We start from the raw sequence: 27,861 nt of genomic DNA on the forward strand, positions 1-27,861 counted from the left end.
TTAGGGGCAGGGTGGCCAATGCAGTCAGTGTTTAAAAATATTAGCGTCTATTCCTGTCATTGTATGCAATTTAAGCAATAAAATAGTATTTTTTTCTAAAAATGAAACCTTTTTATATATTTACTATTGCTTTTTACTATAAAAGCAAAAGCATTTCTTATCCAATTACCCGATTAATCAATGGAATAATCGTTAGAATCCTCGATTACTAAAATAATCGATAGCTGCAGCCCTAATAAATTGATTCAAGCTAAAATGTCATGACATTTGCTGGTTTCTGCTTCACATGTGACAATTTGATGCATTTGTTTTCTCATACTGTATATGATCGTTAACTAAATATCTTTGGGTTTTGGACTGTTGGTCCGAACAAAACACACATCTGAATACAGTGGCACTCATAAGTTTATGAACCCATGCTAAAGTTGACTAAAAAGAGGACTTGGAAATTGATCTTAATGCCTTAATTAAAAAAATGAAGAAAAATTTCAAAAGTTCAAATTTGTAGCATAAAATCTACCTCTTTCAAAAAAAGGTGTTAAACAAACAAATAAATGCTATAAAGCTTATAAGTAGGCTTACAAGCTAATGTCTTCTTCTCAGATTTCCTTAACATTAGTTATTTGTAGTTATTTATGAGTCCTCACTAAAAAAATATATGATAATGCAGTTTAAAAATAATAGTTTGTTTTATTGTCTCAACAGAACAGAGGAACATCAAAATATATTAAAGTTCTGATAAATAAAATGTATAAAAATACAAACTTAAGACATGAAACGTAAAGTCCTTTGAACAAAAAGACAATAACAACAAAAATATCAAAGAGTGTTGCCAACAGGGACGTTGTAGAGTGGTCTCTGGTGGACAAACTATGCAACGCCAACACTCATAACATGGTTGAAGGGTGTTTCGTCCGTTTTTATTTTATTTTTTTAATATTCAATTATCAGAATCATTTGTCATTATAAATGATTGAGGATTGAATATTTAAAAAAATATTAAATCGGACATTATAAATGCTGATACCGATAGTTTGGAAAATGCCTAATATCGGCCGATAATATCGGCCCGCCGATATATCGGTCGGGCTCTAAAAGACTTTTTTGTATTTTTCATCCCCCTACAGATGTCATTAAATTTATAACTACACTACAACTTAATGCTTGTGTGTAGACCAACAATTACGTGTTTATCACTATTATATTTTCTGTTATTCTCTCAAAAAGTCAATAGACTAACAGACTAAATGTAACTAGGCAGTTCCAGTGAAGAAGAGATTTTAAACTATAACTGTCTGAATCCAGCATTTCTTTTCCATTTAATTGTACAGACTAGGTCTGGCAGAAGCACCATGCTTTGCTTCGTCTACTGGCTTGACTGGCTCGTGACTGACAGAATGAGGGTCCTAACAGAACAACAGAGCGTGTTAGCCATTGGGTGAAAGTTTTAGACACAGAAAAATCAGAGAAGCAGAATGTGGAAGTAACACACACACACTCCCGCCATGTCACCTGTTTGTTTGCCTGAACGCACACATTCATCTGAGACAGTGACGGGAACATCCTTCATAGTGTAAAAGTTTACAGCCTGATATTTCTATTCTGATGCAACTCTGCAAACCGAGATTGTCAGCTTCTCCTTTAAACTGATGAATTACTACCACCAACCAAACTGTTCTCCATGCTACAGTACTTGGAACAAAACTGTAGCCCGAGAGCCATGGGAAAATTGATAAAAGCTCTTCCATCCTGCCAACAGCAATATTCTGAGGGGGAAATAAAATGCTTGTAATGTTATGAAGTATGAGAACATTACAATGTCGAAATATAGGCTACTGAATATGGTCGTTCAGGAGATCTACTTCATACATACTGTGCATACAGGTATGATCTTTCAAACTGCATGCCAGTCCAGAAATGTGATGTAATTATTATCAGTTCCCAAGACAATTTTAACATGCAATAGGTTTTTCTAATATTGCCAATATCAATTGTTTATTTTGCCTACCTACTCCCCAAAAATACATTTTTCAATCAATTTGGCTAATTCAGAGTAAACACGCAGATGTCCACAAATATGCAGACTTGTAACCAGACTGACACTTTAATTTCTCAAAGTCTGAACACAAGAGCAGCCAGAGGGTGACAGACCATATTTTTGTGGTAGCTTATTAAAAACCCAACACCTCTAACCAGCAGCACATATGACTCGAAGTGAAACTCCACACCCAACCTCCCCTCAGGCCTCTTTCACAGAACACCACAAATACTCGTCATAGTGAGCATCTCTTAGAAGAAAAAAAAATCTGTCAAATCTGAACCAGAGCTGACAGTAAGACTCAGATATCCAGTCATTTAGAAATCATAAAGGAGGTCTTGCAGAGTGAAAGGGGGGGGGGGGCTTTTCATCTTCAGTTTATCAGGATTAATAAACATTCTCCTTTTTTTTTTTTTAAAGCCAAAGTTTTGAGGCCTTATCAGTCCCTCCAGAAATTCACAATGTCGCGATCGCAACAATTCACGCAAATTCAACCAATCACGTGAATTCAGTGTGACTCGCAATTTTGACCAATCACCACAACTTTACCGCAAATTTGACTAATAACCAGAGTTTCCTGCAACTTTAACCAATCACAGCAGTCCCACGTGCCAGACTGTGAATCAGTATGTGACGCTGAGAGCCACTGACCAAGCGGGAGTGAGAACGGGTTGACGTAACACACACAGGCCAAATTAATTTCCTTGTTTCTGATATGAAGACGAGACGTGTGTGACTCTAACATCTCACATTTACCAACAAAACGTACAGCGAAAGACCGTGCAAAACATTTCAGAATGTCCTGCCAACCGTACCAATACGTTTTAACATCAATGTACGCTGTAATGAGTTTTTTACTCTAAAGTCTAAAGTTGCTGAAAGCTGCTGCTGTTTCAATCCTGTCGGCTCTCTGCAGCGGGCGGGACTGCTGCTCCGTTCCCGCTGCGACTGACTCGCGTGCACACAGAAACACACACGGTGGATGCAGGAAAAACCAGAGATGAGATGTACACAATATCCTAAATTGAGGACAGCTACGCTCGTTATTGAAATGCAATTAAAGTCCAATAAGTACTTTATCAAACCGTATGAATGTGTGTCCCAGCCCAGGTCATGTTAGGAAATGAACTATCAATGTAAAGATCAACAAGCCACTGACACAGAGGGTTTTCACCGACTTGACGTTCTGGGCGGTAACCCGGATGCGCGGCCATACTGGAGGCACTCGGTGTAAACAACTGAACGGAGTACAATGGAGCATTGTGCGCTTTGGATACTTTAAGTGAATGTAGCCATGTCTAAACAACAGAAAAGCTCATCAAAACGCGTCCAAGATGCAAAGGCATATAGGGAAGGACTTGGACCACAAGAAAAGGTGCGATATTACGGTTTACTGGTGGTGCAGATCCCTACGAGTTGGCTCCCTCTTCTTGGACCCATGACGACCTGGTGATTCTTCCTTTAGTTGCATATCCCAATATAGTCAACTACCTAGTTTTCTCGCCAAGCCCATACACAGCGGAAGACCTTAAATCCTATAACCAGATGGTGTGTGGATGGGTGAGGGAGACGCAGTACCAAGTCATCAACGACCGTTGTGTTGTGAAGGCCAAAGTAAGTAATGCAATAACTCTTTAACTAAAGTCTTTAATCAACCTAACCGTAACTGTATGATATCACTGTGATACTCAAGGTGTAGCCAAGTGACTCTCAATCAGTTTTTTTTATTTCAAAGACCCCCAGTTTGCTATCTAAATTGTACACTATCTTAGTTTCATAGTGCCAACCACAAGCACCTCCTTTCCTCTGATAATTTCTGGCATTCCTCTCCCTGGTTTTTAATAACTTTTGGAAGTTGATAATATTCCAAATGTTTTTCTCGGTCTGACCTATTGGTACAACCTAAAACACGGCAATAATTAACCATTTTCCTTGACGATGTTCGGGATCTACTTCAGTGCGTGCTTTGTTGTGATGCAGAGTACCTCCAATACGGCGACTTCCGGTCCGATGACGCGGCGTGAAAACCCTTTATATGTTCAAATTTGATTCATTCAATAAATTATTGTTTTTTGTCTTAAATCCATCACCCATTTTCATATTATACCCACATTTGCAGCATCCTGAGCCTTTTTGGTAAGGTTGCTAGGAAAACTCAGCCCAGAATATTTTTATTCTTCCCGAAACAAGTTTCCTTGTATTTTTAAAGTAGTATTTTATTTTTGCAATTTTCACTGTCTCTCGCAACTTCATTGCAACAAAAAATACAAAAGACATTGCAACTTTTATCTCAATTTTTTACAAAAGCTGCCGCAATATCAGTCATTTTGGGCTGCAACAATCTGGAGGGTGGAGGGACTGCCTTATATCTTATTATTTATATATATATATATATATATATATATATATCTATCTTTCTTTTTCGATCTGAAGATTTTGGCTAGTAGTTGGTTACACATGTAAATAGCAGCCAGCAATAGGGCTGTGCAATTAATCAAAATTTTAATCGCTATTACGATTTCAGCTCCTAATGATCACAAAAAAACGAATAATCGAGTAAGAAGATTACTTTGCACATTACCTTTTGCAAGTAGAATGCTTATTGTCTTGTGTTCTGAATGAGAAAAGTATTTAGGGAAACTTCACAGTTGTAGGTGTTTTCACTGTTGATTTGTTTAACTTTTTTTAGGTTCAATAATTGCAACATCTTTCCAAAAGTCAATGAGCAATCGTGTTAAATAATCGTGATTTCAATTTTGACCAAAATAATCGTGATTATGATTTACATAATCGAGCAGCACTGGCCAGCAATATGACAACAACAATTACTGTGTAGATAATGTTTTTACATCAACAACAAAACACATTTAGAAATGTGCATGCAGCTTTATGACTTTTCAAATACAATGAGATTTTCCACCTTGTACCGGATTTGGTGACCTGGACAACAGCCCTGTTTTAGACCGAAATGTTACAACCTGTCAGCACTACTAGAAATTTAAAAAAAAAAAAAAAAAAAAAAAATCACTCAGACTATCCGACGACAGCATGTTTCTATCAGATCAATTTTTAAAATGACAATGATGTTATGTTGCAGCACATACATATGAGGTAACAACTCCTTAGCTATGTACCTTGGCATATGCTTACTTACTGTTCATCAAATGTGTAAAACTACTTTAATTTTGTTGTTTAAAATTGTTGTTATCTGGCATGCACCTGCTGATAAATTACTGAACTCAAACATTAGTGATGTCCCAATCCAATACTCATATTAACCTAAAAGACACAGCTGCCCAGTACACACTTAAATAACTACCTGAAAATGAGAAGGAAAGACTAAATTCATAGGAATAGATTTTTGTGCAAAAGATGCTCAGTATACATGGTTAAAAAATAATTATATATAATTATATACATAGCAGCAGATGGTATGCATTTTTGATTAAATATGTATCTGACACATTGGAATAACAGCTGTAGACTTCTAAATTTGGCACATCTTATTTTCCACAAGCTACTTTATCCAATTACTGAAAGTTATGGTTTAAAGTTATTAAGTTAATAAGCTTAAATGAATTAAAGTTTAACTGTGTGACTCCTGAAAGGTTTATGTTTAGCCCGTCATTGCCATGCAAGACAAACTAATTAACAGTAAATGTAGCTCATAGAAGTAGAAACAGACATTGAACTGAAATTGGCGATTGGTTAGTTGAAGTTGTTAGTTGGTGAAACCACACGCCATCTGTGCTGTAAAGCCTGCCACACTCACTAGTTTGAGAACTCTGTTTTATCCATTTAATAAATAAATTTGATGACTTGCCAATAGAAATATGAAAGCAATTAAATCCAGCAATCATCAATACCTCTCTAGCAGCAAGGCAACGGTCGCAAAACCTCACTTCAGTTGGTGCGTGAATTGCCACAAGTCGGTTAATGCGGAAGTTAGCCCACTACAACGGTCACAGTTCTTTGCAATGGCAACAGTACACATAAGAATGGGCGCCACTCTGACCATTCTGCTATGTTGTTTGGAAATGTGAATCGGGAATGTCCGTTCTATTCTTCTTCTATTTCTATGATGTAGCTCTAAGTCGTAGCTTTCATTGGTTAGTCACTTTTCAGAAGACTCTTCCAGTTAAATGCTAGTGCTTCTGCAATGGATAGATATGTTGGAAATGGAAGACAATTAACCTCTGCCTGCATGGAGCATCAGGGGAAAACTTGGGGTGGGGGGGGTTCTCTCATCGTTCTTTGACAGGTAGTATGACATATGAGGTATTGGTGACATAGAAGGATGGCAGTTGCTATGAATAGAGCATCGACCACCCACCTTCCCGTGCTAACACACAAACACACGCTAACTCACGTCAACACATGCACACGCAACAGGGGGTTGATTGAGAGCGTGAAGCCAGCCTGCCGTTCATGCGGGGATGTGTTTGACAGCTGTGACTGACAGTCCAAACAGTGCTGGGAAAAAAAACACATCAACACCCGAAGGCTCAGAAGAGACCGAAATACACACCCTGACATGTACTGAGCAAAATGTGTGCCAGATTCCTGAAAAGACACATGCACTTATGCAAAAGGTGCACAAACGCACATACAGTTTTTACTCTGTTGCTCAGGCATGTATCTGATTCATTTCAAACATATTAGAAGGGAGCAAAGTTAAGTTTTCAATAACAATATGGCCAGATTAATGTTATCAGACAATATTAGCTTTAAGAAGCAATATTCTGCAGGTTAGGTAAACCAACATTTTGTTTAATCATTGATGTGGACAATAACCAAGTTAAGAAACAGCTTAAAATATGCATCCCTATTAGGAACTGAGCTATAGTTCTAGACTAGATGAAGGTGTTGTACATTAGCGAGCCATGCATTACTATACTATATACACCATAGGTAAAATTGTTTAGGTCTTACTAGAGTTGCTAGTCGTTCTCTGTATGTATTTGGTAATGTTTTACAAGAGGTTCAACTTGAGCCAGGCCACACAACAAGGATAGCAATCATATCACATCCATACAGGGTTAGTAGTATACAGCTGTTAAAAAATAACAATATAGTAGGGCTGCACGATATGAGGAAAATATGCGATACCGTTTTTTTATATTGCGATAATGATATTACTTGCAATAAATAAAGATATTAAAGTGAACTCAGTTCTACGTTTCTGCTGCTTTCAGTATTCTGCTAAAATACAACAAATGCTTGTTGAATTTAAAACAAAAGAAAGGTAATCATTTCCAACATTCTTTTATTAAACACTGAACTGAATAAAAAAATGCAATACTAAAAAAAAATAAGTTAGATTATAAAGTTATCTGCTGATATTTTCTTTCAACTAAGAAAAAATCTCAGAGTGTCTTTTGCGATGTGTGTACTGCGGCAGTTGACAATTAAAAAAAAAACGATGTATTGTGCAGCCCTACAATAAAGATACTTTTTTTAATGCACTGGTATCGGATCGGTACTCGGTATCGGTCAATACGCAAGTTCAGTATCTCAATCGGTATCGGGAAGGAAAATAAATTGTATTGGAACATCTCTACGTCTTACACCGATGAAGAGCGACAACCGTGGTGAAGATAAGCTTTGAGAATCACTGAGAATAGCTAGCTTTGCTAGATCACAACATTCAAATATGTTCTTCAAAACATAACAAAAAAGATTGCTGGTCCTTTCTTCAACCTTCTCCATATTTATTTCACCAGCAACAAATACTATAAGTACCAGAAGCAAGAGAAGTGATCAATCACCACAGAGGAGCATAAATCCCTAAACTCATCTCCCCATAGACACTAAACGAAACCCTCCTCTTCATGGGAACTGGTAGACATAACACAGGAAACTATTTCTCCCCTCACAGGAATTAAGGCACTGTAACACCACTGACAACTTAAGCATAGAAACTACAGGCCATGTTGCCAATTTTAGAGGCAAAGTTGACAAAAAAAGTTGACAGTTGGTGCCTATCTGGATGTCTTGTTGCATGTTCTTACCTCAAGTTCACTAGCTATATAAATGTAAGGAATGTGTGAAGTGGATTAAAAAGTGAGATTATAACAGTAAAACCTAATTATTCTGCACCACAGATGAAAATGAAAGATTAAATGAAAGTGTTAACTACTAAATGCCCTTATTCAAAGTGTGAAATGTGAAGTTACTGGGCTTTTCTGTGTTGCTCAAGAATATGTGACTTCTAATGAACACCCTGGGTGTTAGTAATACCATAAACCTGTTTGTGAAATGCTGTTGTTGACAGCAGCAGCAGCAGCAGCAGTATATGCTCTACATATTAGATTACAAAATATCTGAAAGAGAGATTAAAGGAAATGCTGGTCAGAGAGCGATGATGATCTATGCATCACACTGAGTTGACACGAATCACAAACATCACCTTTTTCTTTCTAATAATAAAACTGTTAAGATTCATTGGAATCTACTGAAATATGTCATAAGATAAACAGACGATTTTCCTTCACTTAAAAAAAAAAAAAAAACACATGATGGCAGCATTATGGAAACTATAAAACTCTGATGCTGTGAAAACGATGATAGTTGACACCTTTGGCTGAGCACGTTCATGTTTTGTCTACATTTCAGATATACACACACACACACACAGGATTGGGCATCGAGAACCGATTTCTAAAAATTACAATTCCAGTAGGATAGTTTCTTTATTGGAATCGTTTGGAATCGTTTAGAGGATTTGGTTTCAAATCCGATTATCGCTTCCCAATTTAATATGCGCAAATTTTGGTTTCCGAAGCGGCCAGGCGCTTGTTGTGTTGCAGCCATGGAGCACAGTAAGCAGCGCTCTAGTGTGACTTTATTTTACATTGAAAAAGCCCTATAAAACTGCAAACCACCATTGAATCAAAATAAAACGTTCCTCTTATTTGTGAAAATAGGCATGCGACCCGTTTCAACTCCACCCCTCAAAGAATCCGAATCGATAAGAACCGGAATCGAAAGGAAGAATCAGAATTGGAATCAGAATTGTTAAAATCCAAACGAAGCCCAACCCTACACATACAGCTATCTTTTGTCGACCTAGTACTTCCCAGGGGACCAAAACACAACGCACAGATGCCAGACGGCATCATTCATATGCTCTAGGTCAATGGGTTAGAGTGTGATCTCTGAGGTCAACTGGCAGGCAGTGTGTGCATGTGGATATGGCCTGAAACAGCTTATACTAGCATACAAAGATGGGTCTGCCCTTTAACAAAGCTGATGATAGTCTGACAGTCTAACACCTGGGGATATTTTGGGCTCAAACTAAGGCAAATGTGGTACTAAACAGTGGCCTACTGAAACATTTATTTACTTTTTCAAATGAGTATGAGGTGCTGAGCAAATGCACAAGGCTCCATCTGCCTACGCTGTCAACAAAGAAGCATATGTTATGATTTAATAACATAAAAACTGTTAAAACACACTTTTAGGTATTCAACTGCGGGGTTCCACTGCGCTCTGACACAGGCTCTGGGTGAATATGAGACCATAAATCTGACTGTGTATATGGATTTGCGTTAACACATACACACTATACACCAAGCTCCAGGACAGTGCACACAAACAGCAGAGTAAGGAAAGGAGGAGGGATGGGAAGAGGGATTAGGCCTATAAAAGGGTGTCTGGTTTCCCTGCCTGAGGGCTGATAGCAGATATCACAACTCCTCCGAGGGTCTGTACACCTCATTATCAACACCATGCTCGCTCACAGCTTCCACTGGCCTCCATAGCCACGGGCCGTCTCAGTGACACTAAATATATGAACTGTGCTCTAAGTATAGCTGAAAACAAGGTGCTTATACACAGAGTTACTCAGGAAAATGTCATTTCAATTGCAGTCATTCACTCTCCATTAAACATTTGTTGAGCAATTTGTCTACAACTGTATTATCAGTGGTTCTAACACTGATATTATACTGCATGGATTATTTTTTTTTTTTTAGAAACAAAGACCTATAGCCTTCTAGCAAGTGGTGCATTCATCCAGTCAGGTGCAGGAGGCATCCATGTTGACGTGTGAGAGGAGAAAACTGACAACCTCCTATTGTACAGCCTACATAAACTGACACCTGTCAACAAGCTTATTGATATTCGCCGGACACAATAAATAAGGCAAAATTATGGGCTAGAGCTGGCAAGGCAAACCTGTTATTGAGCTTAGAAAAGACTTGTGTACCAACTCGTGCCTGCAAGCTTTATTTGGTGAAGCCCTGTCAAAAATTAGCACTCTTTGATAGATAAGAACAGGCTGCGATTGAGACACTATGCTCCTTGCTGCAGTTACCTGTGTATGACGTGTTTTCACACCTTTCAAGAACGGACAGAGAAAAATGGATGGAAATAACATGTCTCACCAAGCAAGTGAATGCGTTTGTGTAGAGGGGACTAAGTGAGAGAAATTTGATATTCAAGCCTGCTGGCTGCCGATTGAAAAATACCTGCAAACTGATGTCACAGCCCAAGTACACAGTTAAAAACACACACCAAGCATAAACATCAGCCTTTTCCTTTAACACACACACACACACACACACACACACACACACACACACACACACACACACACACACACACACACTTCCTCAGCCGCATAACGCCATGCTGTGTGTGGCCTGCAGCAGGGGTATTACGCACGTCTTTCAAGCACATACTTAATCATTGAGAAAAACTGTTGCAGTGACTGCGGCCAAGTTTAGGCACTGAAGTCATATTCTAAGTCAACCCTGGACAAGTGTTTCAAAGAGGAGAAGGAGGCAGGAGGGAAAATGAAAAAGCTGTAAATAGGAAAAGAAGAGTGGACAGAAAGTGACCAAGACAACGGAGATACGTGTCTCGAGTTGGAGGCTTGCTCTGTGCTTGGCACCGCCGCCTGGCATGTGCCACAACACATGCCAACAATTGCAGCAGCCAGCTAGGAGTGGTGAGGGCAGAGTCAATACAAATACTCTCACAAGCCTGTTAGCAAACTTTCTATGTAACATCCACAACTATCGACAAGGAGGGGAGAAGTAAAGGATGCAAAGAAACAGAGGATGATCCGTTAAAGACCAATTTGCAGGTTCAATTTCTTACTAAATTTACATTTTTTTGAGCTTGATAAAGTGATTTTTTAGAGAATATTATTTGAAAAAAATAAAAGAAACCTTACTTGGATATGACAGTAACGGCGGCATTCTTAATACATATGTAGGTAAAATACTGTCCATATTAAAGCAAATTAAAGGCACACTGCATGATTGTGGCTTTATGGCTATAATTATTAATTATCATGTTTACCTTGAATTTTAGGGGGAATGCACTAGCTTTCTTGTGGACGGCACTATTTACATGCTTTCTGAGTTTTTCCAACTCAAAGTTAGGCAAAGATAGTACCTCAGCGATCTAGTGTACTTCAACCTAATTTATTTAAATCCGTATTTAGTATTGCTGTACATATAACGAAGCGCTTAAATGTCTTAATTTTGAGGTGGGTGTGGCAAACCACTAACGGAAGTGTATATTATAATTTTTTGGAAAATATACTTTCTACATTTCCCTTACATTGTTCCACTCTGGTTGCAAACCTAACAATTGCAATGAGAGAAGGGCAAGATGAAACGAAAGAATGAAGGATGATGTGATCAGAAGAATCCCAAAAGGCCAGAAAATGATCTTTTATAAGAAATAAAAGTTTAATGTTGCATGAGCAGAAACCGAGAGAACTTAAGTTGACTGAGTTAACCGACTGCTGATGAGCTGTCCGACCCGCAAGGCTGACTGACTGCAGATGGCAGAGGTCTGGTAGCTGCCCTGAGACGCCCCGCTGGAGGCACAATCAAGGGCAGGGCTCAATGGTGTGTGTGTGTGTGTGTGTGTGTAGTTGGGTGGGTCGCATCAGTCTGCACTTGCAAGTGAAAACACACACACACACACACACACACACACACACACGCTCCATCTGTCTTTGACATGGGAGAGCTTAATGACAGAGGCAGAAAAGGCCTCCTCGTTCTCTCTCTCTCTCTCTCTCTCTCTCCTTCTTGACCACACTCTCCAACATCAATGCTCCATATGGACAGACTTTTTAAGCCTCGTCTTGGCCTGGCACACAATCAATAAGACTTCTAGACGTACAATCGCTTGCACACCAACTGTACACATTAACGAGTGTAATCTGGCGCAGAGGCTGGAACATACTGAGAAAGTACATTACTTGTGCACACAATATGTCCTGAACACAAAGTAATGAAATTTCCAGTGTGTGCTGTGGAGCCAACACACACACACACACACACACACACACACACACACAATGCTTGTTCTATCTTTAATGAAGTCTCCTTTGTGAATCCCAAAGCTCTGACTCGGTTTTCTCTATACTGCATGCCACCTGGCTCCATTCAGTCCTCGGATAACGTGTCCTAAATTGAGATAGTCACAGACACTTCTGACCAGTCGCAGTGGATCTACATAGAGGTCATCACTGAACACAATATTACTGAACACAAGGTTAAATCGCTTAACTTATGTCTGAGGGAGCTCAAGCTCTAAATACTTGTAATGAATGTAAAAATGACCATAACTGGTCAAGGCACATTTTCAGGCTAGAATTCATGAGTGGGCTTGTTATTCTTTGTTCAGGCAGACAGATGATAGAGGAAACAGTCAAGAGGTATGCAGCACTGCATTATCACACCTCAGACAGGTTATAGAGACAGCAAAGGAACCTCTTCACTATAATAGTCAGATATCAAATATATGTGTGGTTTACGTGTAAGTGAAATTTTCTTTCTTCACTTGCAACTTTGGCAAGTAAACAAAATATTTCAATGTCCTATTTTAATTTAGCATTTAATAGAAGTGAAAAGATTGATGCCCTGAACAGATCTTTATTTAAAAAAATAAAATAAAAAGGCTAATTTATACCTGCACAGACTGTCTTATAGGACTAGCTACTATAAATTCAACATGATGTATACTGTTCAATCTTGCCAGGTTACAGTAAAAACATGCCTGCACACACATTGGACTGAAAGTGTACATAATTCGGTCACAATCCATCCACCACAGTATTTAGTTTTAGGAAAAATCAAACAAAAAGTACCTGGAGGAAAAGATCAAAGTCACGACCAGCCTACAGATTGCATGTCTGCTTACTGACATTAGCAATGTAAAAAGAAGAACAAGACAAAGTCATGTGGGCTGTTTTAAGTACATACAGCCACAGGAGACACAGAACTGAAATTTTCAGGCCAATTGCAAAGACATTCAGCAAAGTTACCTCCCAAAATTAGACATTCATGATCATAAAAACTGCACTGAAGTGACAAGTGTGATTGTAGCCCACAAAGGATGGCTGGGGTTTAGGGTTGAGACGGGTCATGTGCTTGGGGGAAACTGTCACAAAAGAGAAGAGGCAAGGGAGCCTTGAACCCTGAATGAACCACCCTTTCCCGCTCCCCTTTCCCCCTTCTCACTCTCTGCTGAGCTGATGACTCACTGCTGGAACAAGAGGGAACCCAGGGGGAGGGATTGTGAGGAGTTGAGATCGACCGCAGCAACAAAACTGTAGCTCATGCTCTTGTGCAGCTGTCGGTGATGGAGCAGGTAGTGGTTCTGGTGAAGGATATGATAACCACACGGGCTGCTCTGAGGATCAAACTCGAGGCCTTTTAGCCCATGTGCAGACATTTGCTACTGAAACGCAGTGCTGACCATGAGTCAGAGTCAACCGTCATTGACTCCCTTTTTTTAAAAGCATGCATTGGCGCAGCTTTGCCTTACAAAGCTCAGTCACATTTACTTCAGTACACAGAAAATGGTTCATATTCTCATTTATTAATTTGCAAAGGAAAGCAATATCCAGCACAAACAATTCAGTCTTATTTAGCGTGCAAGTAAAATGGTTTTGTATTTTTCTTTATCTGTGTTGCATTGCAAAGATAAGAGTAGCCAATCACTATTTCTGTAATTGAAGTAAAATTCTGAACTTGTGGTTTGCATTGTGTTTCAATTGCAAATATCTGAGTTAGTTTGCAAAATAATCTATTTAATCCTTTAAAGCTAAGTATTTTTGATAACTGATCAAATCATTATCTGGTTCCAGCTTCTCCAATGTGAGGATTTTGCTGTTTGTTTCTCCTATGATAGATAATTCAATTTGTTGGACAAAATGAGCAGTTAAAACATGTCACCTTGGGCCCTGGGACAAAACAATAACGGTAACTTTTCACAAGAAGCACATTTGGCTCCTAAGTTGAAAAATGTAGTTGTGACTTACACAAGGTAACTACTATTAATAGTGTAATGTTTTCTATTTTGAAATATTGATCAATAAATTGTCAGATATGTTGAATATACAGTAATGTAACGGACCGCCCCTACAGTTCGGCATGCATGTGAACCGCCGATTAATTGCAAATTTAACCATCATAGTGTGAAATAGCCTACAGTTTAACTGCCGCTGTTACTCTAACGGGGCTCAGCAGAGAGACAGGGTGGGCCGCCTCTGCAGGGAGGCCGATAGATAAAACGCAGATAAAGTGCTCGAAACTGGTTTTCATGTGTAATCCTGTACGGCTTGCATCAGGTGTTAAAACCAACTGTACCAAAACACGGAACTGGACTACTACTTAACGCGTCTACGAGACGTTTTCACAGGTTATGAAACAATTTCTCAATTTAATTGATAGACGGCAGTGCAGCCCGCCGCTGACAGCAGTTGGAGTGATTTTCCTTTGCCGCTGGCTAAAACCTCTTTGGGGGGTGCCAAAACGTTCTCTATGCAGGAGAAAAAAACAGGCCACATTGGAGTTGGTGGGGTTTCAACGTTTCAGCAGGCAGATGCATGTCATCACAGGTTTCCTTGTTGAAAGGTGTTCCTCCTACTAACTATGCCACCCTGTTGCCTACTTACTGAATTCTTCACCAGGCATTGATTACACTGCACAGAACAGTTCTTGTATTTTTGTCTCGATTAACCAAAACTTAAACAACCCAGAAGTGTCAGCATTTCTCACTGAAGCCAATGACAAGCTGAGCACCCAGGTGTTTCATAGCATGCAGCCACTGGAATACTGAATAAATTTTTTGGGGTTTACAAAGTAGAAACTTTCCTTCATAATCTAACCAGTGGGGTGGCCTTGTGGCTTTGTTACTTTATTGAAGCATCGCAGACTCAATCTGCGCACTACAAGGTTTACAGTACAGATACAATATAAATACATTTAGCCAAGGAAATAGTAACATACAATTCTCATACCGGCACATGCCTGGGTGGAAATAAATATACTGAATATCAATTAAAAAGGCAACAATGCTGCAACCAACAACCAACTAATCATTTCAGCTCTAAATCTAACAACCTTTTTTACTCACAATATCCTGAGCAGTCCAAACCCCAAAGATATTCAGTTTACAATGACACCAGACAGAGATAATCAGCAAATCTTCACAATGGAAAAGCTGCAACCACAGAATGATTGACATTGGGGCTGAACGATTTGCGATTTTTTTCACAAATATTGCGATTGCGATTTAATATGTGATTATTTTTTAAGCTCTTTGTCTTCTGTATTATTCAACATAGACAGACAATAAATCATTGTATAGTATGGACAACACAAGATTAGATAGATTAAACAAACTGTTCTTTCCTGGAGGCCAGGCCTGGATGTGATGATGAAATTAGGTGATGCATGAATTTATATATATAAATGACATCTTTTATTTAACTACTTCAGTCATAGTAGTATATTGAGCACTGACCAAGCCTGTTGTAAACATTCATACGCAAGTCAGAAACAAATCACACAAACTAAAGTGCAGATTGCAGAAATATAAAAACAAATATGTGGCTTTACCACACTTAGTAGTATTTAGATTATTTAATTATTATTTACTGTAATAAACATATGTAAACATGTGGTTTTCACTTTTTAAACACTGTCTTTGAACTAACTATACAGTTAAATAAGTAAAAATATAGTGTGTGTGTGTGTATATATATATATATATATATATATATATATATACACACACACACACACACACACACACACAACGGTGTATTTTTTTTTACAGCGCACAGAGAGGAGCTGCCTTCAGCCCCTCCCCCTCGTGAAGTTGCGTGCTGTGTACATGACAGAGTCAACGTTGCACTTGCTCAGAGAGGCTATCGTTACGTTAGTTGCTGCTGGTCTTGTCGTGGGATTAACTGTACTAATAAAACCGTTGAAACAATGCAGCCACGCTGCTGTGAAAGCTCCCCGAACGTCATTTATCAGAGTCTGGTTGTTACCCCTCTCAGTGGCAGCTCCTCCACTCCATATCTTTATAACGGAGCTAACCGGAGCTAACCGCTAACCGGAGCTAACCGCTAATCAGAGCTAATCGTTGCCAACCGAACCTTCAGTTCTGCGTGCCTGTATCCATTAACTGCACGTATGGTCTCGAGCCCGAATGAAACCCTTCAATTTATTGAAATGGCTGTAAAAGTTTTAAACTACAACTCAGAGTTGTTTGAATGACAGAAATCTGCTCAAGGTACGGCGTAGCGTTAGCGTGCTAGTTGATGCTTTCTCTGCGGAGTGCAGACTGATTTGCTCTCGCGAGTCATGTGACCAAATCGCAGCCTTTGCGATTAGGAAATCGTGTTTTAACATACCGCGATATTATTGCAAATGTGATTAATCGTTCAGCCCTAATTGACATTTTGATTGAAAAATACAACATACAACAATGTGACTGCATCCATCTAGAATCCAACATTAAGGGCACTCTCTGGACATTTATCAGCTCAGGCAAACTAACCACTGTCTTGCCCTGCCCTTGCCTCAAAACCACCCAACGGACTGACTAGACTGCAACGAGAGAGAGAGAGAGAGAGAGAGAGAGAGAGAGAGAGAGAGAGAGAGAGAGAGAGAGAGAGAGAGAGACTTTTAGCCCACATGCTGTGAGATGATCCTCAGCAAACCAAGCCAAACGTAGAGACCGTGGCACGCTTTCGTGTGTATGTGCAGTTTAGCAATGACTTTGTCAGCTTAGGACTGCTGTCTGGTTTCAGTGTTGTTGTCATGATGAGGAAGGGGGATGTTGTTCCTGCTACTTGTTCCTCTTCTAAAACATGCTATCTTTCCAAAATAGTCTACTCTGTCATTAACAAGATGTTAGACAAGATATGGCTTTCTGAATCTTAAACACACACACACACACACACACACACACACACACACACACACACACACACACACACACACTAGTATGCTTAAAAATATAATAAAGTGTAATATGTCAGATTCTCGTGCAGGGAGGTAAATAATAAACACTAGCTGGTGAATTGTGGCAAAGCCGGGTTCATTTGTCTACGAGACACTTTGGCGAGTTGGGGTTGAGGTTAGAATATTTGAGGCCCAATTCTAATAAATCCAGTAGGGTGATAAATAGAGAGACTTTGCTAGTGACTTTTCAGGCTAACCCAATAGATATAAAGAAAACAAGTTGGTTTCCTCCCATGAGCTCATGTGAAACCTCACAAACATTCTTCAGCAGAGCTTCCAACATGATGGCAACGGTAGAGAACATCAGACTGCAGCCACAAGTGCAAGATGATCAACCACAGCATGAACAACCCTCTCTTCAAGAAAAAAAAAGCATTGTTTTCTCCACCACAATCAACAGACTGTTCTACAAAATGACACACATGCCTATTACTTCATTGTGATCCTAAGCAAAGGCCAAAACCTCCTGACGTCAACAGCCACAGGAATGCCACCAGGCGGATTCTTCAGTAAAACTCTCCGGCAGCCTTAGTTAAACAACCAGACAAAGCAAAGAAACATTTGGAGATAACAGTGTGCCTTTCCTGAAATCCCAACCCCTCTTGCGCTCTCTCTTTGTTCTTTTCCTTCAATATTTTCTCGACACTTAATAACTCCTTTTTGTGCCCTTATGGCTCTTTCTGCAACACATCTCTTTATCAGAGGGGGATGTAGGCTGCCCGTCACCCCAGGGCTGCCATCACCTGCCTACAGTGGTGTCCCTGCAGGATGGCTTGCAGAAATCATGGTTTGAAATATGACACATATGGGTTTAAAAACATGACATGCTGAATGTATCTGTCCATGCAAGGTTTTGGTGCATAATGGTACAACATTGCTAAAGAATAAGCCAAATGGTATCGGTCCTAATGACCTCAGCATCACAAGAAGTAGAGAAGAGGCAGGTATGATTTCTGTTTTTGTTTGTTTGTTTTCTTTTTTCTTTTTCTCGAGACCGCGGAGGGTGGGGGGTGGGAGTGGGTGGTTGTTCTTGTCCAGGTGTGTTTGTCTGTTCTGTATGTTTGAAATGGAAAAATAAAAAAAAAAATGTATCTTAAAAAAAATAAGCCAAATAAGCCAAACTACTAAATATTAGGGCTGGGCAATATGATGATATCGTCAAAAAGATATCTAATAGATATCTATTGTATATAAGGATGGGTATCGTTAGGATTTTATCAATACCGATACTGCTAATCAATACCGATACGTATCAATACTTTTGTCGATACTACTATCTACAATTTGGTGTAAAAAATACAAAAAGAGGTATTTTATTTTTACTTTTTGCAAAAATAAATTAAATTGTTTCCTGAGTTCCCTGTATATATAATGAGGGAGGCGTAATTGCTACAAATGTCTAGTCTAACAACTATAAACAATACAAAATTTGTTTTTTCTGGTTGTCACAACATTTAACACTAAATTCAGCTGAGCAGCTAGCCACTAAAATGAGAATAGCTGGGCGCCTGGCGGCATGACATTAAAACCGATAGCAGTATCGTTTGTCCAGGAGCTTATGGATACTTCGGTACTGACCAGTCCACAAACAGTACCAGTTAAGTATTGTTTTTTGATACCATCCCTAACTGTATACATTTGTCTATATCAATTCTATCGTAATGTCAAAAAACTGAAGCAGCTGAACCGTGTTACGGCAATATTTATGTCATTTGGGTGGCCGGGTTGGGTCAGTGGGTAGAGCAGGCGCACATATACTGAGAGGCTTATGCCTCGACGCAGAGGTCCAGGGTTCGAGTCTGTCCTGAGACGATTTCCTGCATGTCTTCCCCCCCCCCTCTCCCCTTTCTCACATAGCTGTCCTATCAATTAAAGGCGGAAAATATATATATATATATATATCCTTGCACGTTATGTTCATTTTGCACAACGTTCTTCATAAAATGAGAAAATACTCAGTACTTTTTAATTGTCAAGTATTTCATTCACACAGGAGTATACAATAATAGTCTTTACCGTGTGGTTATTTCATATAAAGTATTTATCTATTAAATTACCAGAAAGCATGCTATATCACTTGATATATCTTGTTATCGAGATATGAAATGACCTATATCGGGATAAGATTTTGGCCATACAGCCCTACTAAAGATTACACAGAATCTGTCTGATGTAAAATTAGTTTGACATGGTCCCAACCAAAAACCAAAAGTCTTATTCCTAAACCTGCACTGGTATGCTTAGTTGTACCAAAGACAATGGGGTAGATCTGTAAAAATGTCAATTCAAAGGCTTGCAAGGATCAATCAACAGCAAAGGAATGTTGCCATTTGCCTAAAGAGGATATCGGTGAAATACTGCTCTGTGGCTATCAGCAGACTATATATGATGCCACTAACAGTCCCAAGGCTACAACAACATTTCTTTCAGGAAGGTTTACTACAGGCAGGCTCACTGCTTGCCACTCCCTTCGTATCTAATACAGTAATAGTGGCAGTTGCTTTGAGCTGTGGGAGGTGGCTTTGTTAGGGGCTTTCCCAACATGGGAGATCCTGTGTATATTTGTAACCTTCCTGTGAATGGTTGAACCGGCCCATAGTGGTTGTTGGAGAACAGACAGAACGACCTAACAACAGCAAGACACTTGAACAATGCTTCGGAGCCCTCACTACCACAGCTGACAATGACCTGGGCCAATAAAATAAGCTTTTCTCTCCAAGTATGGCTCTCTGGTGAATTCTCCTGAAAGCTTAGTGCATCATAATCTAGTATTGTAAAATATATCAGAGGGCTAGCATAAGTCCTCTTTTAAAAGTCAGCTTCAAACTACAGATCCCCCTCTGTCACCCCTAAGAAGAAAGAGGGACAAACACACAAGTGTCAATAGAGTTCATATTTTTTCCTCTCAATTTCAGCTGCCCCAACATAGGAAGTAGGTAAGAGTTTGCTCACTGAGGCCGAATGAAAGCAAACAGGAGTCAGACAGGGAGAATTAGTTCATGTTTTCTGAATGAAACATCCTGAATGTGGAGGGACAGCGGGAGCAAAAACTGCTGACACAGTAGAAACCAACATTCCCTTGGCGAAGCTGTAATCGCTACAAACAGCAAAGGAACAGGGGCAGGGAAAGGCGAAGGCTGGGGCTGAGGAAATTTATCTTGGAAGAGGTGAGTAAAAGCGAGAAAGACAACAAGCCACTCCATAACAAGAGTCAGCGGACAGGTACGTACTTCCATTGCATTTGCCTCGTGTTAGCTTTCTCTCTCCCGTCCGCTCGCCTGTCTTAGCTAAGCAGTGACGCCGATGCCAACAACAACACCAAGAGGACTTGGGCCTCCATCAAACATGACGGCAGGGCTGTTTTGAAAACCACACTGGTTTTAGATTTTCATCCGTCCCATCCTCGCCGAAGCAAACAGCAGCAAGATTTTTGGAAGAGCCACAGATTTAAAAAAAAAAAAAAAAAAAAAAGTATGAGCTCAGACTAACGCATTCCAAGTCTTGCACAAGTAAATAAATGCCCCCTTGTCGTGGCTTTTGTGTGAGAAATCCAACCCCCTTATCAGGGCCTGGGCTTGGAGAATTTTGGTAACCCAAGACCCTCAAAAGGGAACCACTTGCTATGAATAAGCAGGAGGGACATACTATGATGGTATATCTGGTTTGTGCACACTTTAGCATGTGGCTGAGAACCAAGAATCAGGAGTGCCAAGCTGGCAGAAATCCAAGCCAAATTACGCAAAAATGTGCATTTCTATCCCCTTGGGTGTCTCCTGTGGTTGTTCTCCTGAGACAGACAGACTGACACAAACAGACTGAATAGGGAAACAAGAGAATGAAGACACTGACTCATCCAGGGCATGTGGTGCTTTAAGAGGCCCATCATCACTCGACCAAAAGTTGAATCTGAACCCTAAATGGAACTATAGGCTTCGGGGGATATTTCAATCATGTGAAGTAATGGATATGCATGAACTTCCAAAACAATAGGCTACTGTATCGCACAAGAATAAATCCCCCTAAAAGATGTCTGGCGGTGGCACATTTGCTTTGGTGCTTTGCCTGTGACTTCTGTACGGCTCCCTCTTGGCTTGTATCCTCCACACACACACACACACACACACACACACACACACACACACACACACACACACACACACACACACACACACACACACACACACACACACAATTTTCACAGCTCTGGGTGGATATAGGGCAGCTTTGGATGCTGCAGAATACTGAGGTGACAACACAGATCAGGTAGCTTGTGTCATCTCTGTCGTTAACCTATCCATCAGTGCTGCAGCTAAGGTAGTGGTGTGTGTGTGGGAGGACATGGGGCTGATGCTTTGAGTGGTGGGGGGGGTGGGGTAACTCAGCATGTCTTTTAACTCTAGTCTGAGCCTTTGCCACCATAAAGGTCAGCACTTCGACATCTGCTGCTCTCTCTGAACCTCTCCTTTCATAAAAGGGAAAAGGAGAGGACCCTGGGGAATGGATGCACGTGCACACACAGACAGATCAACTTTTATGTCTAGGTACACTCACTCTCCCTTCCACATGCACTCACTTGATCATCGTCAACACAGCCGCAGAGCTCAAACCGCACGCTCATTTGCTCATAATAAGAAATGCAAGAACACAAGGTTTGTGTCTCAAAGAAAGGCTCAGTAGTATCATTATACCAGCAGAGAGACGCTTGGCTTTTGGCCTGAAAAACTCAATCGTTCTTTTTTTTTTTTGTTGGCAAAGGGATGGAGGGGGGGTTAGCAAAATGAAATCCCGTCCCTCTGGGGCACAGCAAAGGCAGAGCAGTGTTGAAATAAGTGATTCATGCTTTTATCATCCCAGGTGAACAGTGCTGCTCTTTCAGATATCACAATTAGTTTTGCTGGCAGAGAGAGAAAAAAAAAAAAAAAAAAAGAGGGAAAATTACTTACTTACTTACTTACTTACTTGGGGCTGTGACGGTATAGATTTTTCCTTCCTGCGGATGAAGAAGCAACGTACGGCAACCCCCGTTACGAGAGTAGGGATGCCACGATAACAAAAAAAATCTAGTAGTCGGTACCAATACCACCAAAAGTACACGATACTCGATACCAAGGTGTGTGTAAAAAAAAAAAAAATGGTCATTGATACCAATACCAGTGAAATTTCATGATTCTTGTTAACCAATTCGATACCACGGTAAAAAAAAAAAAAAAAAAATCACATGTCCTCTTTCATAAGTTGTATTTAAGGATAACGAGGATAACACTTGGGGGGTGGGACAGTGTAATGTCACTCTTTTTTCAATGTCAGTTTTTTTTCTCAACTTTCTGTTACTGTTTTGGTGTGGAGTGGAGGGGGCAAGTGTGATTTACACGTAATCTGGAGAAAACGGCAGTCTTCTGGACCCATGGCCCGCAGAACGGAAGCCTGGCATCACCACACAGCCAGCATACAGTACCGCCTTCCATGAGTTCACCTGAAACTCCCAGACAGCATTTTTCTTTTATTTAGTGAAGTCTGAGAATCTGCAGAGAAACAGATTTACTTTCTGGTTGGGAGCTCTAGGTGAAGCCGTTGCTGTAGATGTAATGTAACAGTAAAGCCAGAGGCCGAATGCGGTCTAGCCGTCAGTGAGCAACGTGCATGGAGATGAGGTGCTATTCTAGTTTTTCTGTGCCGTTCGGCTTTCTTCTTGTCCAGCATTTAGCAGCAGACTAGAGCACTTGTAGGCTTATACTGCCCCCAAATTGCATCCTTCGGTAACTACCGTACTGTAGAAAACCGAGTACCGTCACTTTTCAGAATTTTGGTACCGACTTGGTACCAAAGTACCGGTTCTCGTGACATCCCTATACGAGAGTAGCGTAAGTTAAAGCGAGAATGGCAGGGTGCCTTAAATGAGTGATGTCAGTGGCTGTGTGGTCGCGCAAGGAGAGCGTATACAGTATACAGGCTTGTAGGACTCAGATACACATCTCTACTATAAATGAGCAAGATTGGTGAAATAACATGGCCGCCATAAATCAAATGTGATTGGGCTGCTTCCTAGGGGCGGCTGTGGCTCAGGTGGTAGAGGCGTCACCTACCTATGGACCTTTTTCACAGCAGACATTTTGACTTGTCATAGCAGGAAAAGCACAGCTGAAATTGATAACCTTAACGATGGCTCAATTCCATCAAGTGTCCCAGTAAGCTATTTCAGTGAGTCAGCATGCACAATACCAGGGCCTCTCCTAAGTGGAATGCAGCCATCATTAATGGTTCTGAATACACCTGTGCTTTTCCTACTATGACATGTCAACATGTCTGCCGTGAAAAGGGTCTATTGGAAGGTTTTTTTTTTTATTTAACCTTTATTTATTCAGGGAAGATTCACTGAGAGGCAGCCTCTCTTTTTGCAGGAATGCCCTGATCACATTCACACAGTTACACATTCATACCTGGAAGCTGCCCAGTACAACCACAGTCTGATCTGCTGGCCACTGAGCAGCTCCACTGGAGTGGTTGGAGGTTAAGGGCCTTGCTCAAGGGCACCTCAGCGGTGGTAATGAGGGAGGGACAAACGCTGCTCTTTCACTTTCCCCACCCAGATTTTTATCCTGTCGGTCTGTGGATTGAACCACCGACCTCCCGGTCACAAGCTCGACTCTTTAACCTTTAGGCCACCACTGCCTCCCCCCTAAAGGACAGAGATTGTGAGTTTTTTTTTGCCAATTTGTATTATTGTGGCAACCTACAACAGTCTGAGTAGAACAATGCTATACCAGGGTAGGAACATTTGTGTACTGCATCAAATGATGGGGGGGTTCACTTGCACATATGCACAACACAAGAGTAGTTGTCATCGAGACCTGAAAATCTGCAGCTATTCTGATAATCAATAATTCGCTTAAGACACTTTTCAAACAAATATGCACACAAATACATTTGCGTGTTGGACCCAAAATATGGATTGACATTTAAAGAAGACCCTATAACCTTAGCCCATGTTTTGCTTAAAGGACATTCCAGTGTGATCTAAGATATGTGACATGTTGCAAAGAAACCTAAGCAAAGACCACTTTAATTTCAGCCAGCAAACTACAACTCTCTTCACAACCACCTTTAAAGCATACAGGGAGTGAGCCTTTAATACTTGAAATATACAGTAGATTTTGGATTGTGTCGTAGCTGTCATGTGTTTCATAGTACATGCTACAAAGCTCTAACTCTTTGGCAATTACAGGAGTTGTACATTGAATAAAATGGTATATGCACTCAAATACAGTGCTTCATAAAAGCAAAAATGTATTGTGAATTGTCAGACAAATTTTGCAACTGCCATCTGCAATCATGCACATCCAGTATAAAAACACCACAGTGGGAATGGTGTTGACACAAACTTGATGATCTTCTATTGTTAAGAATAAAATAAAATAGATAAAAAAAATAAAAAAGATTTCCAGGCAGCAAACTAAATTAGGCAGAAACACAATAAAAATGTATCTAAGTGCAACACATAAACTTACAACTGAAGGGACAGTAAAGTCAGTATTACCTACTGTTACGGCCACAGCAAAGACATACACCCACTGCCTCTCTGTAATGCTTTTTACAAGAGAGTCATAATACCAGTAACAAGCCTGTGGTTGTGGAGCCCCTCCCTGTGTAAAGCCAGAACCATTCAAACAGTACATGGGGCCGTGGTCAGGCTCTGTGATGCCTACAACCGTTACTGTGAACATGTCCAGCCATCAGCAAAAAAAAAAAAAAGACTCCTTATGGCACTTTAATTTTCTGTTAAACCTCTCACCCAAGCACCCACCCACCCACCCCATCTTCCTCTCACACACTGACCCCCACTCACAGCCAAACACACATGAATCTGGAGATATCATCTGGACAGGTGGCCAGCCACCCAGACATGACCCGCCTGCCCTCTAGCTTGCTTCTCAACTGAAATCAGTTCAGGTCTGCTGGAAAGCCCCAAATGAACATGCACAGCAGACACTCATCACAAATCTCATCTTATCACAGATGTATTATCTAGTAGCATTTACTGAACGTGCACCAAGCCTAGTTAAATCGTTTAGAATTATATCCATCTCAGAGATAAAAAAAAAAAAAAAAAAAAAAAAAAAATTTAAATTTGACAAAAAAGTATTTCAAGACTTGATGTTTAAGCAGCTAGTTATCTAATATTTAGAGCTCATCATGGGATATAATTTCGGTGTTCTTCGGGGCAGAAAACGTCAATTTTATGACCGCGAGACTGTAAATGAGAAACTTAATCAAAAGCTCGTTGTAATTGAAAGATTAGGATCATTTTGCAGTGATAATAGGGTTAAGCACACATGACTATGGGTGTTTATCTGTGGATTTTGTCCTTAGATGCACTGCAGTGTTAGGTTGGAGTTTTCATTAGCAACCAGCTTAATGTTACAGAGATGCAGATCGCTGTAAGTAGTAACGTTAGATACTATTTTCCAGCACTGTCGTCCACTTACAGGGAGCTGAAGTCGTAAAAGTAAACGCCAGTCACTGTGTATGGTAGCTCTAGCTAAGTTTAAAGATTTGCAGCAAGCACGCCGTGTGAAGCGAAAACTATCTCACAAATGCAGTTAACATTTTAAAAACACTGCCAAAAGAGATGCCTTGCTCACAAAGCCGCAACGTGTTTCAGTCAGATATCGCTAGCTAACGTCTATTATCGGACAGCTAGCTGTGTTGAGTCGTGAATCCAGTTCGTAAACGTGCTGCCCGGCTAAGTGGTGAGCACGTTTCTAAAACAAATACAGGACCAGCTTTCAGCGTAAGCCACTCGGGGGGGAGGGAAGAGACGACATACGTGTTAAATTGTTTTCTAAAACATGCCTCGCTGGTTGTGTTTAGCTCGCTGGTTAGCCTGCTAGCTTACAGCTCGCCGTTGTCTGGGAAAAAGACCACCGAGGGTGAAGTATCGCTTAGCTGGTGCTAGCTCACAAAACACTGCAGCAACAGTCGGCTCAGGCAAGTAACGTTAACTGGTCAAAGAAAAAAAAACACTCGCACGCAAACACATTGAGACAAAGAAACGACTTCCAGCGAGTAAACCGGTGGTCAAAACATTGCATTGTACCCAGGCTACAACACATGGATTACAATTAAGCTGTTTCATGGTAATAACTTGTATTCTCTTCAACTCCGCTCCCCACCGCCAGCCCCGAATCTCAGACTCACCCTGTCACAACAGGCGCCATCTTCCACAAACTCTCACCAAAACTCCAATACTCGCGATATCCTTTCTCTCCCACAGTCCAACAATCCGCCGAGACAACAGAAGCAGACTGGAGGTGTAGGGACGAGGGAGACGGAGAGAAAGGGGGTGGGTGAGGAAGACAGAGAAAAAGGGGAGGCGGCGGGTAGCTGCAATAGAGAGAGAGTGAGCGAAAAGGGCAGACGCCACAACAACAGGCGTGGGAAACTTCACAGATCACGCGAGGCTTGGAAAACTCTCACAATAGGCGAGCATAGAGGGAGCGTCCCCTATCGCGAGATGTGCGTGAAGCGGAGAAGTTGTTTATCTTGTGGTGCTGAAATACTATTCCCACGTGTTTACCGGGTAATAAATTACTGCACCGATCGGTTTAGTGGTGAGGAAACCCTCGGTTTTCCCAGGCTCACACAGATTTTGTAGTATGCATCCTCATGGCGTCTCTGCAGTATTCAGCATTAACAGCTGCATGTAATTACAGCTAAAATATCCTTTTTATTCTACAATACTTTACAATAGTAGACAACAAGCATGAGAGGGGATGAGACTGCAAGGACACGCTGACTTTAAATAAGACTAGGAATTAAAGGGTTTCTTGCTGCACACCAAATTTGCTGTTCCCTTGGGTAACATTGCAGTTCCTGTTTAGAAGTGGAAACAATGGTGTGAACACATGTGAATTGGCCATACAGGGCAGATTAGTACATTGCCATTGCTCACAGCCAAAACCTCAGTCAAAGTACAGGGGAGGCTATTATTTAGAATGATCATTCTTGGAAATGTGGCATGGGCTTTATTAGCCTTTCTGTTTGCCTCGGTTTGTCCCCCAGCCAGAGTGCATTTGCAAAAGTGTGTATTTATATCATCCCCACCACAAACTAGTCAGGTCATTCTTGTTTATCTGGGAGGGGTCAGAAAGCTGTAAACCTTCATGTAGGTCTGTGTTTTGTTGTCCCTAATCGGTTTTGGCATCTTTGTTCACCTTACAAGTGACTTTTCTTGTGGGTGTTTTTCAAACTTCAAAGAAAAAGGAAAGGCTTCTGAGACCACACTGATGGCGAGTCAATGCTCTCATTTGTTGTAGATGTAGTTGTTCTAGATGTTGTGTGTGTGATCTGCCTGAGGCTGTTTTGTATGGAAAAACACCGACGAATACAACACAAATAGTTGGCAGAGTTGCTACCATGTTTAAATGCATTTAATATTTCAAACTACAAGCTTAGTTTTTTTTTGGTTTTTTTTGCAATATTTGGGCCAGACTGGTAAAAGAGTTGGACATTTCTGGAAAAATGCTTATTCGCATT

The 27,861-nt window shown here is 40.5% G+C and overlaps 1 protein-coding gene and 1 long non-coding RNA gene across 4 annotated transcripts in view; one reads left to right on the forward strand and one right to left on the reverse strand.

Annotated features, from left to right (window-relative positions):
* The window catches only part of rbpjb (recombination signal binding protein for immunoglobulin kappa J region b), a 57,827-nt gene extending 31,053 nt beyond the window's left edge, over window positions 1–26,774 (reverse strand). For all 3 annotated transcript variants that reach the window (XM_031289839.2, XM_031289838.2, XM_031289840.2), the window contains exon 1: window positions 26,524–26,774. In XM_031289839.2, coding sequence (XP_031145699.1) covers window positions 26,524–26,543 — 20 coding nt within the window. In that variant the 5' untranslated portion in view covers window positions 26,544–26,774. The remainder of the gene's footprint in view (window positions 1–26,523) is intronic.
* Window positions 32–15,860, forward strand: LOC116043274. The gene is made up of 3 exons (XR_004103436.2): window positions 32–257; window positions 11,034–11,045; window positions 15,851–15,860. It is a non-coding gene; the product is annotated as an uncharacterized LOC116043274 (long non-coding RNA).
* Window positions 26,775–27,861: the final 1,087 nt, after the last annotated feature.

Source organism: Sander lucioperca, chromosome 17 (genome assembly GCF_008315115.2).
Source record: "Sander lucioperca isolate FBNREF2018 chromosome 17, SLUC_FBN_1.2, whole genome shotgun sequence".
Taxonomy (NCBI): domain Eukaryota; kingdom Metazoa; phylum Chordata; class Actinopteri; order Perciformes; family Percidae; genus Sander; species Sander lucioperca.